This window comes from Lepidochelys olivacea, assembly GCF_965140295.1.
Source record: "Lepidochelys olivacea isolate rLepOli2 genome assembly, chromosome: 14".
NCBI classification, from domain to species: Eukaryota; Metazoa; Chordata; order Testudines; family Cheloniidae; genus Lepidochelys; species Lepidochelys olivacea.
Window position 1 is genome coordinate 3,413,547 of NC_140424.1, and position 15,112 is coordinate 3,428,658.

The 15,112-nt window shown below is 54.5% G+C and overlaps 1 protein-coding gene across 2 annotated transcripts in view; it reads right to left on the reverse strand.

Moving 5' to 3' along the window:
* The window catches only part of LOC311531313 (dynein axonemal intermediate chain 2-like), a 56,264-nt gene that overhangs the window by 30,576 nt on the left and 10,576 nt on the right, over positions 1-15,112 (reverse strand). Inside the window, exons 9-14 of one of the 2 annotated variants that reach the window (XM_084648562.1) lie at positions 14,516-14,739; positions 13,878-14,013; positions 13,117-13,263; positions 11,679-11,903; positions 10,795-10,839; positions 9,799-9,921 (exon numbers count right to left, since the gene is read on the reverse strand). In XM_084648562.1, the coding sequence (XP_084504688.1) occupies positions 9,913-9,921; positions 10,795-10,839; positions 11,679-11,903; positions 13,117-13,263; positions 13,878-14,013; positions 14,516-14,739 (786 nt within the window). In that variant the 3' untranslated portion in view covers positions 9,799-9,912. Of the gene's footprint in view, positions 1-1,234; positions 1,316-9,798; positions 9,922-10,794; positions 10,840-11,624; positions 11,904-13,116; positions 13,264-13,877; positions 14,014-14,515; positions 14,740-15,112 lie in introns of those variants that run through there. The other variant, XM_084648563.1, reaches the window with a different exon arrangement.

Genomic DNA, 15,112 nt, shown 5'->3' on the forward strand with positions numbered 1-15,112 from the left:
TGATCTGAAGTGTGACTGATCCGGGTGAGTGATTGGCCACGTTTGAAAGAATCCTCACTGAACCTAGCACGGGACATTTTCTTTTATCTTTTGCATCCTGCATTCCCACACGGCGGGACCCCCGCAACCTGCGGTGCTGGGCGTGACACGAACACTGCGAGAGACAGGCCAGGCCCTGAAGAGCTCACGCACTAACCAGACTGTGGTGTGCCCAAGATAACGGCCCCACTTTCGCAGATTGGGAATTGGGGCCCAGAGAGATGTAGTGAATCAGACTCCCATCTCCAGAATCCCAGCCCAGTGCCTCATCCACGCGGCCGCCCTTCCACCCACGCTCCTGCTCAGCGAGCTGCGGAGAGCACAAGCGGGAATTGAGACAGGCTGCAACTGACAACCAGGAACAGGAATTGTAGCGCTCCAAGGCCATTTGCCACGTCCAGGGGCAAGGGTCCCCAGTGTGCATTTAAAAACGCTTCTTCTTGGGCAGTCCCAAGGGAGGAGGTTTTACTGGCTGGTTTGGATTTAAAGGAAAGTCAGAATGACCCCTAATTAAGGCCAGTGGCCCCTTGGAGGGTGGGGGGCTGCTGGAGCGCTGGGCAGGCCAGCCGTATTCAGATGTCCAGCAGGAGCGCTCTTTGTGGGCACATGGGCCCAGTAGGTACAATTCTACCTGCTCTTCCCTAGCACCTTGGGAAGCAGGAGATTCAATGCAAAACTAGTAACAAAGGAAACCAAGCGTAACGGCATGAAAACACCTTGCTCTTTGCTTTTTAAAGGGCATCGAGTGAAAGAGCTCCTGGAAGATTTTGCTTGTTGCATTCCCGTCTCCCATCACAACCGTTAGCAAGAGGATTTCAAGAGAGACACTGCCAAGTATCTTCCAGTCACACCTAATGCGGGAAAGGGCAGCGTGAGCTTCCTCTGTATGCTGCTCTGCCAATGCACCTCATTCTTAGCTTGCAGGCCCCTCCTTGCTAGCCCAGCCCTGTGCTCTCCACACACAGCTCTGCCAATGCCCCTGAATCCTGACCCGCAGCCCCCCAGCCAGACTATCTTCTAGGTTCATTTCTCTTTAGACTGGACACCGGGGGCTTTGACAAAATGCACCAAAATCACAGCCACTTACTCAGACCTGAGGCAGGATTTGAACTTGGATCTGCCAGGGCAATGTCCCCGACACACGATGCCAGCAAGCCCCCCGCTCCCCCACCTGCCCGGAATGCTCCTGCCATACCTGTTCATCCACTTTATGAGCTATGAGAGTGGCTCCTTCCTCCAGCTCCACCATGCTGATCGGCCGGATCCGAAGGGCCACCTGGAAGAGAGTGAAGAGAGGGTGAGAGACGTGTGCGGCGAACGGAGCTGGTGGAGGGAAGGCAGAAGAGACGGGGAATCGGCACCTGCACGTGAGCCATGGTGCCGGCCTGGCACAGAGTGTCTCCGAAAGTTCCTAGCACTTAGGAAGCCGGCTGAGTGCGAGCCGCCCACCTGGCACAGCGACTTTGCTGCCGATGTCCATTCCCCACCCCACGCCTCACCTGAGGCATCGCCTCTCTAGCGAGGCAGAGCAGAGGCCCTGGCGCGCCCTCCCCGATGGCCAGCACACAGCAATTACAGCTTTTTCCTGGAAGAAAGAAAACACCGCTGGGAGCAGATCGGTGACTCCGGCTGCTCACACCAGCCCTGTCGCCAAGTTTAAAGGGACAGCTTCAGTCAGTCTGTCCACAGAGGGGCTTTTCCCTCCCTCTAACCCTGTGCTCTTCACTGCCTGGCCAGCCACTGGAAGGTCTGGGTTGCAAAAAGCTTATCAAATCCATCAATTAGCGAAGCTCCCCGCTAGCTGTTTGATCCATCAGCCCAAGGTGTGCTTGGGATTTGCAAAAAGGTTTGGTCTGTGAGAGCAAAGTTGCTGATGGTTAGTGATTCCTGGTGCAGCCATGTCCCGACCAGCTCCCCAGACACTGTGGCATCGATTCCCTCCTTCGCTTCATTTACCCCGTGTGCGTTTCACTGCTGAGCGGGTCCCCTGCCTGTCTGGGGGAGAGTCTCTATAATGGTCACATTCCCTACAAAGGGACCAGGAGCTTGGGAAGAGGCTGAGTCCCACGCAGAAAGTCCAAAGCCAAGTGGCATGAGACATAGGGCTCAGTTCTGGGCCCCCACTCATCACTGGTGCTAATGGGGGTGAGGCATGGGCACTGATGAGAGGAGAAGCCCTATAGTTGGGAGGGGGTCGATTCAAGTAGTAGTGGGTATCTGAGCCCTGGAAATGCCCGCAATCTGCCAGGTGCTGTCTGTATGCCAGGACACCGTGCCAAGATCTTCATCACCCAGTGGCAACACACCCGGATTTGTAACCTTTTGTATCCTTTGTGTTGAAACGTTCCCAATTAATATTAAGTTGTTAAAGCTAAAGATGCAATAAAATCCAATTTAGCTTTCAAGTCTGAGCCTCTAGGGCTGTCGCAGAACATTTAGGTCGTAGAGAACCACCAGGAATGAGACAACCAAATTTATTTTAAAAAATGATCCACGAAGCAAACAGGCATGCGATTTCCATGTACATAATTCTACAGTTATACGTCCCCTCAGCGATGAAATAGTCCATCAATGGGGTCAGTCCACTGACAACAGCATGAAGTACAGTCTTATAATCCCAGAGCCTCACCGGATCCTTTGGCTGTTAATTGGCGCTCACTTGCAATTTAGCAAAACTGCTCCTTTTCTACTTCATGATATTACCAATTAATATGAACCTGTCCTTTACCCTCATTCTGCCTCAACCACTGCTGCATTGTCTCTTTCCACTTTATTTATGTGAACATCTGCACCAGCATCCTTCCCATACTGCCAGCACCGAAGCATTTCAATAAAACATTCATGATTCTCAACCACCCGCATTAGAAGCCCTGCCTGAACAACTCACAAACCAGGAACCCAACCCTGGGGCCCGGCCTTGCTAACTTGTACCTTCCCAGAGCGCTCTGCTTCCAACTTACCTTGAACTCTCTCGCATGAGCAACTACAGTTTCCCAAACTCCTCTGCAATTTGGCAGTCTCCAACCCCAACTTCTACTGATCTCTCATCCCAAACCACTCGATAGGGTCCCCACTGTAAAACTGGCAGAACCCAACCCGCAGTGGAAGCTTGAGTAGCTAGAGCCAAAACCCGAGGTCTTTGGACTCATTTGTGGCAAATACTGCAGACGTGAGTGTCATCCCCCACACCAGGCCTGGCTTCCTAGCAAAGGCCAAGTTGAGTTGGGTACTTAACAATTGTCTATTGTTAATGAAGCACCAGTGTGAGAGCATGATCGGTGGGCCACGTCGCTGACCAGAATCTCTTGCATGAACAGATCAAAAAATAGCATCTTTCCAGGCATTAACGCACATCGGCACACGTGGGAATTGTGTGGGGAGCGTCACCTGAGCCCTGCTATTGCGCAGCACCACAACCCCGCAGTGCAAATGGACCCGTGGGTTATTGACACTGACATGCTTACTCAGAGAAACTCCAACTTAACCGTGCAACGGACGCTGCCTCTCCCCACAGAGGGGCTGGTGGCAACATATAAACCAAGATGGGGCTGGGGCTGGTCATAAGAGCACTGAGATAAAAGTCCAGCCATATCATTATGCACTATGGGAGATTACACTCCAGGGCATGCGTGCCTACACACTGCACACCCAGCATTTGCTGCTCACACACACACACACACGATACAGCATCCAATGCACACTTTACAATGTGCACTGCTTAGCCTCAGATCCCACAAGTCGCCCCCAAAGGAAGTTGAGAACACCCTGTATCATCTGGGACTGGGCTCTTATTGTTCCTCTTACATTCTTTGATCTGCAGTATCTTTCTCCTTCTGTTCTGAGAGTAAAACAGGAAATCTGGAGGGGCGCTGGGATTTTTTAGAAGACAGTTTTACTGCTCTCCAGTAAACAGTTCCTTTAAAAATATTGGCATCATCATTTGGTTTGTGTGTGTCTAATGCTGCTGCAATTCATGACAGCAAACTGTGGGAGGACAAAGGCTGCAAAAGCCAGTCCCTAGGAGGCTATAGCTAGTACTTTAATTCACTCACAAACTAATCTCTATTAGTACAGTACACACACAAGCTATATTAGCCACACACACACACACACACTATTGTGCATACACGTGCACAACGCCACGCTTACACAGGGGAGGTCTGTAGCACCTCCTGAGCACACTGTGTGGCTTTATTCCAGGTGTGTAAGAGCTCCAGAGGGTGTCACTCACACTCACTCGCACTCTTTCCCCAGCTCACACACTGGTAGTCACTGTGCACAACACCGGTAACGTTTCAATCAACAAAGGCACGATTACTACAGGGTCCCACAGAACCTGCCCAGCTAGGAACGAGCGCGGGGACAGAGGGCCGGCGGCAGCCCAGTCCTTACCTATGAATGCAGCTCGAGACACCTACAGTGACTTGACCCAATGGATCCGGGGCATTTCTGGGCTGAGCAGGGGGCAAGGGAAGACAAGTGACTAGCGCCAGCCTCCCAGGCGCTGAGGCCAACATCCAAACTCCAGCTTTTGCTCCTGTTCTGACCAGCCACCCAGCCCTTTTCACCCTGCCAGACAGGACGCGAGCATCATTAACCAGCACGTACTAGCTAGCAGCACGAAGGGGAATTCCCCACTTTCCCTGGGCTCCCGATGTGTGCCCGCCGGGCAACACTGGGCACAGTTGGCAGCCAGTCCCCCCTCCCACACTGAGCACGAATCAAGTGACAGCAAAGAACAACTTACCGTGAGTTGCTGGTCTCTGGACTCCTTCACCTCCTTCATGATCCTGGCAGGTGCACAGAGGGTCTAGAGGGGAGGGCCAGCAGCAGCTGCCACAGGCATGGCTCTCAGGACCCTGCACCCGCCACTCCCCCCTCCACAGACCTGTCACTTGCATCCGCTGTTTCCTAAACAACCTGAGACTTAGGCTAATCCTCCCAGAGACAAAAGGGGGAGGCGGGCTGCAGGGACGACGCCAGCCCTGCCTGCTCCTTTCCCATCCACGGGCTCAGGGCCTTTTGTCCTCTCGGCCCCCCAGGAGGCTACAGAGCCACAAAGGGCTGGGGTGCAGCATTCCTGCTCCCTTCGGGGAGCTCTAGCCCCGGCTGCCTCTCACGCCAGCTGACCGGGCTGTGCTCAGGAGGGCCAGCCCAGCTCTGCCCAGCTGCTTTTGCTGCCTGCGGGATCTCGCCGGCTCCCCTGGAGATCTTTAAACTGTACACAACAACCGCAGCGCAGCAGGCTCCTGTTGACACAGTAGCACACAAGCAGCTGGGCTGGGCTCTGCTTCGCTCATTCGCCCTCTGGCGGCAGGTATAGGGGTGTGTGCACACGCGTGTGTGCCATGCAGCTCTGCCACAGGGGAGCTGGGCGTGTGAACTGCGTCTACCCAGCAAGCGTGGCGCGGGGCACGAAGCGTGGCTTTGCGGGAAGTGCCCGGGTGTGGTGTCTACACCCTCGCGGCAACCCAGGCCGCGTCTGCTGGTGACGGCGCGTAGGAGGCGTGCACAGCAGGCTGGGTCCACGCTGCGGTGGGGAGCAACTCCCCGCAGCGAAGGCTGCGGCTGCGGGGAGGCAGAGGGAGACTATACTGCTGAAACCAGCAGTGTCCTTAGGGGAGGCACTGCTTGGTCGTGTAGGGGACACACGCACAGGGTTCAGGCGCGTCTTCACTCGCCTACGCCATGCCTCACCATCTGCACAGCTATTGATGTCCATGCTGGGGAAGGTGCAGCGGGTGCATGCCACACGCCGCGGCAAGATTGGTGCAGTGTAGACGCACCTTTAAAGAGAGACACCTGTTGTTTGGTGTGCTTTGAACCTGTGCTTGCTCGCCCAGCTGAGGTCCTTCTAGGTTAAGACTGCTGGGGAAGGTTTATGTGGGGCCTGTCGGGGACAAACAGGGGGTTGGGCTAAAAAAATGTATAAAAGTCACAAAGCAGCTTCCAGTGTAGACGCAATTTAGGGCTGAAAAAAGGAGTAAGAGTCTGGAGTAAGCTTACAGTGTAGACACATCTTGAGAGAGTGAGAGTAGGGGGACAGCATGTGTGGATAATGGGGACAGTGTGTGTCTGTCTATCTCTCTCGGAGGACTCGCCTCTTAAGTTTCATTCCCAGTTCTCGGCCCAGCACCGTGACAGACTTTTATCGTGAGATGTAAACATGAGCGTTGTGCACGTCCCATTCACCACTTAACACCCTTTCTTTGAGCCCCACCAGCCAGCGTCCATGCAACGTGGGGAAACAGAATGGAAAGATGCTATAAATCATCACCAGGATTTAATCAATAGATTGGAAGAACACAGCCCAGCTGGAATCCAGATGTACCAGGCGGCTTCAGAGGCAGAAAGAGGCAGCAGCTGTTCCTACGCAGAGCCCCAGCCGGCCAAGACGGTAGGAAGTGCTGTAGGGATTTGAGTGGCACCAGAGTGTCCTGTGGTAGTGACCGAGGATTAATGTGCAGCTTTGTTAAAGGTGTCGCTTTGTTAAAGGTGTCTATTTCAGCAGAAAACGGTGGCCATTTGCGAAGCTGGTGTCAGGCTCAGACGGATGCGGGCAGGGCTGCGGGGCTTAGATCACCCGTTTGTGGGACAGCAGGCGACCTGGCTTCTGGGCAGAGAGTTTTATTTCCTATAAAATCACTTGGTTGGTTTCCCAAGCAGCGTCTGGATTTGATGGAAAATTGAGGCCCTGGCTCTTGAAGGAATCAAAGATCCCCGAGCACGTCTACCAAAAGGAGGGATCCTGTCCAAATCTCTCTCTGGACATTACATGCTACTAACCTAACTTCCCCGGCAACCTCCATCGGAAAAGGACTCTTCACTTCCTGCCCTCAGACTGCTGGGTTGAGTTGCTGTGCGCCTCGTTCCACCCCAGAGCTGGCTGCATCGCAGGGGTGTTCCATACACCCAGCAGCACACTCGCATGTCTGCTCAGTCGCCCCAAAGTGCCGTTGGGTTTCTAGGGTGCCTGGCATTGGAGCCGGAATTCGGCCTCACAACCTCAGCATCACCCCCCCTTTACAGAGCGAGAAAGTGAGGCACAAGGAGGGGAAATGACATGTCCGAGGCCAGAGAGTGAGAGGCACAGCTGGGTGTAGAACCCAGGAGTCCTGGCTGCCACCTACCCTGCACCACACTACCTATGACACTAGCTAAGGCCCAGGGGGCTGGGAGCTGGGAACTAGCATATTCCCTAGGGGCGCACAGCTTTGCTGGGGAGGGTTGAGGACCCTCCCCTCTCCTTTCCTATCCTTGTCTCCTTTCCCAGCTGTGGGGCCAGACCCTTCCCCTCAGGCTAGGGGCAAGCCGGGGGAGGAGTTCATCGTGGGTCGGTGGGGGTTGGGAGAATCCGCCCTGGGGAGATTGGGCTAATGGCTGAGAAACTGGTGGAGGGAGGGTCTCCATCTAGACCTTGCAGATTCTTTCTGCAGAGATACAGCTTTCCCTGTCCATCCGCGCACTCGAGCCCTCGCCAGGCTCGCAACCTCTCAATCTCCACAGCCTCCTTCCCTCTGTCCTCGACAAGTGCCATCTCCCTGCTCGTCTCCCTTCACAAGGCTGCTGCAGCGATCCCGTCCCTGGCCTGGCGCTTGGACCATGGAGCCCCTCCCCCAGCAACCTTTCCAGACTCCCGTCCCCCTTTCAGGAGTCTGATTTGTCTAGCAGATGCCAAGTTTCACCTCACTTCAAAACTGCTTGCCTACAAAATCAGACACAAAAACATGGAAGTGTCACCGCCACGCTGTTACTGACAAATCGCTGACTTTCTCCTTTCTACCAGAGAATGATCAAATAAATCCAGTGGAATACAAACACTGCCCTGGCAGTTCAGTGTATAGTATATGGACCAGTATAAACAAGTCAGTGTCTGTATTAAATTTTAGTTTGTTCTGTCTGCACTGGTGCCTTTTATGTAGCCTGTTGTAAAACTAGGCAACTATCTAGAGGAGTTGATGGACCCCCGGCAGACCTCTGCGCACGTCCAGGGAACGCGTATCCCTGGTTGGGAACCACTGCTCTAGCACATCAAACAAACTACAAGTCTTCACTTTCAAGGCTCTTCCCAGCCCATTCCCACCGACCGAGCAGCTCTCATTCAGCATCGCAAGGTCGATCTCGATCTCTGATTGCCTCCTGAGGCTAGCCTCCGTTGCCACTTGATACGCTTTCAAACAAGCCCCTTTGTGCTTTCTCCTCTGCTGCCCTCGTGCTTGGGAGACGCTCCCTGCGAACACCTGCAAGACTGACCTCATTATCTGCCTTCAGCTCCCTCCTTAAAACTCTCCTTTGCCATGATGCCTAGAACGAACAGTGGGTGACAGCTGGGGAGCTGGTGTGTGGAGACCACAGCCTCTCATGCTGACCGACACTGCCTCACTGTTTCCTTGTGCTCCCCATCTGTCTTTCTCCATCGGGTGCCTCTCGTCTGCTTCTTGGGGCAGGGACTGACTTTGTTCTGTGTTTGTTCAGCGCCTAGTGCGCTGGGTCCTGCTCCACGACTGGGCTATCTGGGGGCTATGGTGACAGAGAGAACAAATACTGAAATAGCAAAAACGACACTCAGACGGGAACAGGCGTGGGGCAGGAGGTATTTCCCCTCTCAAGGGGGCAGGGCTACTGAGGGACAGAGCCTGCTCTACCGGATGCAGTCAGAACTCTTGGGTTCTATTCCTGGCTCTGGGTGAGTCACTCCCTCACCCAGTGCCTCAGTTTCCCCATCTGTACAAAGGGGATGACTACACTGACCTGCCTGAGAGGCCACATAGAGAAGGGGCTTTGTACAAACACGTGCAGTGCAGGCAGCGGAAAAGCCCCAGTAAGCTGAACAAGCCTCTCCTGCAGCTCCCAGGCTGGGTGAGTGGCTCGGAGAGCTGCTTTCACTTTCCCAGCTGCAAGACACTGGAAAGGCTGTTTCGCAGGACAATACACGAGGGAGCTCCGCAGCGCTGAGCTCTCCCCACCGAGCAGCAGCTCCTGCCCGGATCAGACTGAAGTTACAGCCATGAACGTGCAGCAGTCTCCCCCGTCCCTGGCTGATGTTTCTAGCCATGTCTGCAAATTACAGAAGCAGTGCACAAGTATTTATACAAGGGGGCTTTGCTTCTGCCATGATCATCTTCCTGCTGCTGCTACACAGCCACTCAGTCCCTGCTTCTTCGGGCCACGTGCATGCCTGCAGCCAAACACACTCACACGGTGCATCCTCGTACCCCTCCCCAGGGAGTATTCCAGCGCCTGGCCCCTTTACTGCCAGCAGGAGAGTCGCAAGTGTACCTGCAGCTTTGGAACAGGCCTATCAGTTCCATGACCCAAGCAGACCGCGTGTGCATGAGTGTCACAGGGGAACCTCGACAGGCGAGGCCGGTCGCCCCAGCTGGGATCGCGAGGCCAGATGAGCTGGCGCAGTGGCTGCAGGGTGCATGGTGGGACAAGGAGAGGAGCCAAGTGTTTGCCCAGGACTGTTTGGCCTTTTGTCATGTCATAAAGAAGCTGCTGTCTCAGGGGAAGGGGAACGTCCCATGCTCCTGTGGGCAGCTGGGTGAAGGAGAACAGGCAGAACAGAACGCAGCACAGACCTCCAGCAGCTGCTGCTGCTCAGCCTGGGGGTCTGCGCAGGGGAGGCAGCACGGTCGCTAAGCAGAGAGCAGCGCCCGGGAATGGCTGCCCGCCTCTTCCATCGATCCAGGATGCAAAGCGGATTGTAACATACAGATCCCGCCACCCTGATATCTGTTGGATCCAACCAGACATGGCTTAAAAGTGCTGCTGTTTATTAATCCAGTCTATCTTGTAGAAAAGATCAAAAGGGGAAACAACCTGCACTGGTACGAGAATAAATTAAGTGCAACTGTGATCCACACACCAGGCTCACTCCTCCTGCAGAGAGAGAACAGGGGTTAGGCCAAGGAGGGTCTCCTGGGGCCCAGAGTCTCTTCCCATAGACAGCATCCCAATGCCCTGCCAGCCAGCGGAGGGGAGTCCAGATCCGTCATAGGTGCAGTGAGCTGCACTAGCTGGCCCTCCTGAACCTCGGCAGGCTCACAAGACAGTGGGGAAGAATCCACACTTCCTCTTTCTGGCTCCATCAGCTGTGCTGCGTGTCATCACACAGGATGCCTGGGTCTGAGCACTGCACGGGATGGAGGCTGACAGGAAGCCCCCTCCCCACGGCAGCTGACCAAAGGAATGGGATGGCTGCCTTAGAAGGGGCTGCCCAAGAAGGCTGGCTGCACGGAGAGGTAGGGTTAGCTGCTCACGTACAAGGGGAGAGGGAAAGTTCATAGGGAAAGAAGCAGCAGCTGAGAATAAAGGGTTGGGCGCAAGCTCCCAAGCCAAACCCGCCTGGTGTCCTTAGGAAGGGGACTTGCCCCACAGCATATCCTGAGTGGGGCTGGTAGGAAGGAGGAAAGCTGGGCTCCTCCCCCTGAGGATACACACCTTTCAAACCCCTCCTTTCGCAAAGACACCCAGAGCTCCATCTACACTCTGGGTGCTGCCACATGGGGGACCCAGTTACACGGTTCCCTCTTGCGGTGCAGGCAAGACGGCTGGGACACGGATGCCCCTAATTTTGGCTCCTGTGTGAACTTCACATGGGGATCGGTGTGTGACTGGCAAGCTGAGGTGCTCAGAGAAGGAGGGACATTGAAAAAAGCCACAGTGTGGGGGCTTTTCAGGAGTCTGGGGGGGTAGAAATGGGGGAATCAGTCTACAGCAGGGAAAGGGGGGTAGCCTGGGGTGTATCCTGACCTTGTAAGGGTCCTCGTCCTCGTTTTCACCTGTAACTTCCTTCTCCTGAAAGGAATAGGGAGATCGTTGTGTTCCAAGTCCCCAGGCATGGAAAACCTGCTCTTACGGACCCTCTTTCTCTCTGAAACAGCTCCCTGCCCAGCTCTGCTGCTTTGGCCTTTTATCAGTGAATACTTAGAACCTCTATAAAAATCAGCCCCCTGCTCTTGTGGAATCTGTGCCAGCCCGGCAGAGTTCCCCACAACAGGCAGCGCATTGGTAAACGGGACAAAAGTGCAGTCAGTCAGAAATCATCTTCTCCATAAGGGTGCAGTTGATACTGTCAAACAGACTGTACTTTCATGGGGGGAAGCTGGTACTGGAAGGTTAAGTGAATAACCGCAGAAGTTCAGTGACAATGGTGTGAACAACGCAGGGCCAGGTTCACATCCATCAAACCTACGGGGGACAGCCAAGTGATTGTCAGAGGATCGGGGTCCCCTGCAATGAAATGAAAGCAAAGGCAAACAGACCATTAGCCTGAAACAGCAGTCTGTTCCTTCGGCTCTCCCTGCCCTGCTGGGTGAACGCCATGTTCTCAGACAGGAATCCTGCAGCTTGATGGCTGATATAAATGTCACAGGTCTAAGACATGCGGCAGGACATGTAGGTAGGGAAATCACCTCTGACTTTTAACTGAGTCCACCTGATTTGGAATCAGCAAGTCCCTCATCACAGGGCCCTTGCAGAGCAGAGCTGCACTTCCATTTGGTCTCCTCACAGCACGTGATGTGCCGCCCACCCCGAGCTCATCGACCTGCCTCCTAGATGCCAGTTCCAGGCTGCAGCACCATGGTCAGAGAGCCACCCCCCCATCCCTTTTGCAGACCTCGTCTCTGTGCTACCTGAGCTTTCAACAGCTTGGCTGCCCGCTCCTTCCTCTTGATCTCTGCTTCGATGACTTCGAAGAACTCCTGCTGGACTCTGGCCAGCAGCTCCTCAGGCTTCTCCTCCTCCGTCTCCACCTTCATGTCCTCCTCCTTGCCCTCAGCCTTGGTGCGCTCCTTCAGACGCATCTCCCGGTGCCGGGCCTCCAGGATCTTCTCTCGCTTTGCTTCTCGCTCAAACATCTGAGAGGCACAGGGGGCAGGAGAGGGCTAGGGCTCGGGGACCTGGGTCGCCAGCGAGAGGGCTGTGGGGAGGAATCCTGACCCCTGAACTGAAGCAGAACCCCTAAGAACCCATGCCGTTAGCCCCTACAGCGCGCCAGGCTGCTCCCCTTCTGCCCCACAGCAGGTCCTGCTGCTCAGTGTACACATTAGCCATGCCCTCGGCATTCCTGCAATCCCCCTCCATCCAGAGATCAGCCACAGGTCTCCTTCACACAGCAGAGTCCCCACAAGTGGGGTCTCTGGCGCTTTGGCCCCTGCTGTGAAGCAGTTTCACAGGTCAAGTGCGTCAGGGTGCCTCAGGATGAGCTCCGGGGCTTAAAGCTAGGCACCTAACCCTACTCCATGGGCCGTGACGAGGAGCTGCCATGCTGGCTGGGGTCCTCAGCACCCTGGAGAAATCAGGTCACTTACTTAGGAACCCAAGTGTTTCCCCTCGTGCCTGCCACCAGGGGTGAAGGGGTGAGTCTTTGCCTTAAAACTCCTCCACACACCAGGGAAATAGAGAGAGCCAGCCCCGCACAGCGCAGGGAGGAAGGCTGGAGAACACAGGGGTCCATGTCCCTGATGTTAGTGAGACCTGGAATGCCACCAGAATGCCCCCCTTTTTGCAGCATGGGCCCAGGATTGCCTACCTCTGAACCCCTCCTAACACTGCACCATCCTATTGCCAGAGAGACCCCGCGGAAAGCCTGGACTACACCCAACACTGCACTGGTTTAACGACCTGACCTTGTAAGGGTCCTCGTCCTCGTTTGATTTGAAACCCATTTTAGTTAAACTGGTGCAATGTTTTGTGTGGCCGCTCTAACCTAGGTTAGCTACGCTTGGGGGCAAAATGAAATCCACGGAACCAGACTTAAACAGATATAAGTGCATCCACACAGGGCTTTGCAGTGGTTTAACTAAATCTGGTTTTAATCCAATTGAAGTTAAACAGGTGCAGCTTCTGTGTATAGACAACCTGGGTGCCCCAGAGCAACCCCCAACGTGGGTGCATGTACTCCCAGACCGTTAACGACAATCCATGCCAATCGCTTGCATCACGCAAGTTTCTACTGGTGAACGCTATGAGGGAGATTGGAAGCATCCAGGTTCAAAGCAGACCCTGAGCTCACCTGTGGCAGCTAGCACAGCCAGGCCCATGCGGCCACTTGCAGCACGAGACACTCACCGCCGTGGCCAGGTTCTTCTCGTTCCTCTGCAGGGTACAGAGCCCGGAAGAGACCTCCAGCAGGGTCACTGTGCCCAGCTTAGAGCCGCAGCCAATGAAACGCCCGTTGTCCTGCAGACACAGGCTGAAGAGAGGCTCATCACAGACCTGGGGAGGAAGGACCAGTTGGGGAGTTTACTGCTTCGGTGCTGCCCATCACCAGAGTGTCAGGGCGCCTGTCTCAGGGCAGGCTGGCCACACGGCTCAGCATGTCAGGACTGACTGACATGCGCGCCTCAGGCACTAGTCATTAATACTCGCTGAAATGGATTTTTAAAAGATGTTTTCACTTATGTGTGACATGGCCTAAACGGGGGAGGTGGGAGGCCTGGCTCCTGCTCCCAGCTACTACGAGGATGGGCATATTGGAAACATGGACACAGCAAAAACTTGGCAGGAACATCTCTTTCCTACAGGTTTGGGTTGCCCGAACAGTGAGACATTGGTGAGTTCCTATGTGTGAACCAAAGCTTATGCTGGCCACTTGATTTCCTCCACGGCCGGGCCGGCCAGGATGCATTTGCTAGCTCACTCCTGCTGCAGAACTCAACACAGGCAACTCAAAGCATTGCCTGGGGAGCAGCCTTCCACTGGCCTTGGTCTGCGAAGCACCTGGCACATCCCTGCAATGGTTCAGATCCCTGCAACGGCTTGGTCTCCGCTCCCACCCAGTGGGCGAAAAGGAGACACGAAGGTAAAAGACGACATGTTTCTGACCCAACCTTCACGCTGAGGGAGGGGCTGTTCTGTTTGAAGAGGAAGTCCCAGATGTCAAGGGTCCCGTCCATTTTGCTTGTGAAGAAGACAGCTGGCCGGATGGTGCTCCAGCACCCATCTGTTAGGTAAGCCATGTGGTACCTGCCAAGAAATCCAGCAGCTCTTAGAACAACTCATTCACACCATTTGGTGCTGAAGAATCCACGTTAAAGAGCTATGCTACATTGGAGTAACTGCCGAATTCCCTGAGTGCGTAGCTTTAACATGCCATGCATTGCTGTGCTAGACACGCTAGGCAGCTGCCTCACACGTATACTGGGGCTGGGCCATGCAACCGGACCAAGAGTGAATCCAGGTCCCTTCACTCCTGTTCCGCTTCTGTCTTCACAATGGCTTGAGCTCCGTGGCTCTGCAAGGGGAATTCTAAAGAAACCTAATTGTGGGGGGAGGAACAATTTCCTGCCACCACCACTCGCTGGGGCCACAGGTGGGATTTCCAAAGCCCAGTGATTCAGGCACTGAAGTGCCATTAAAATAGACAGAGAATTGTGCTCCTCTATCACTGAGATGCTTCTGAAACCCCATCCTGTGCTTATAAATCAGGGACAAAAACAGTACGTGCAAAACAAAACCCATTGCCTACTTTGTCCACATGATGGATGATTCCTTGCAGTCCTCAGACCAGATTCGAGCAGTCCAGTCCCCGACTGTCAGGAAGTTCTTGGGGAAGAAAGGGTTCCTTGCCAGGGCGTAGATGGGGCCATGGTGCCCGCTGTATGTGCCAACTATCTTTTCAGCAGGTGTCTTGGCTTTGCGGTTACAGGTGATCACCATGCCTTGTTCCGTCCCCACCATGAACTTGGTCGGCTGTGGTCGGAAACACAGTTGAACGCAACTATCACTGGGTATGGGGAGCTCTTCCAGTGGGAGAGGATCTCCCACATGAAGGGCAGGTCCCAGAAAGGGGGTTTGTTCTCCTCTAGATGAGTGGAAGGCGAGGGTGTAGCTGGATCCAAGTGATGCCCGTAGGAGTTATGCAGGCAAACTTTCTTCCAACGTGCATCAAGAGGAGAACTGAACCCGGCATTGAAAACTGGCAGGTGTACTATTAACTAGAGCGCTGTTGGTGAGAGCCACCATTCTAGGAACAAGCCCAACTCTAGCTTCCCGAAGCTGGTGAAAGTAGTGTGGAATCCACTGAAGATCAAGTGACTGCCTAGAATTCTGGCCTTTCCCTGGA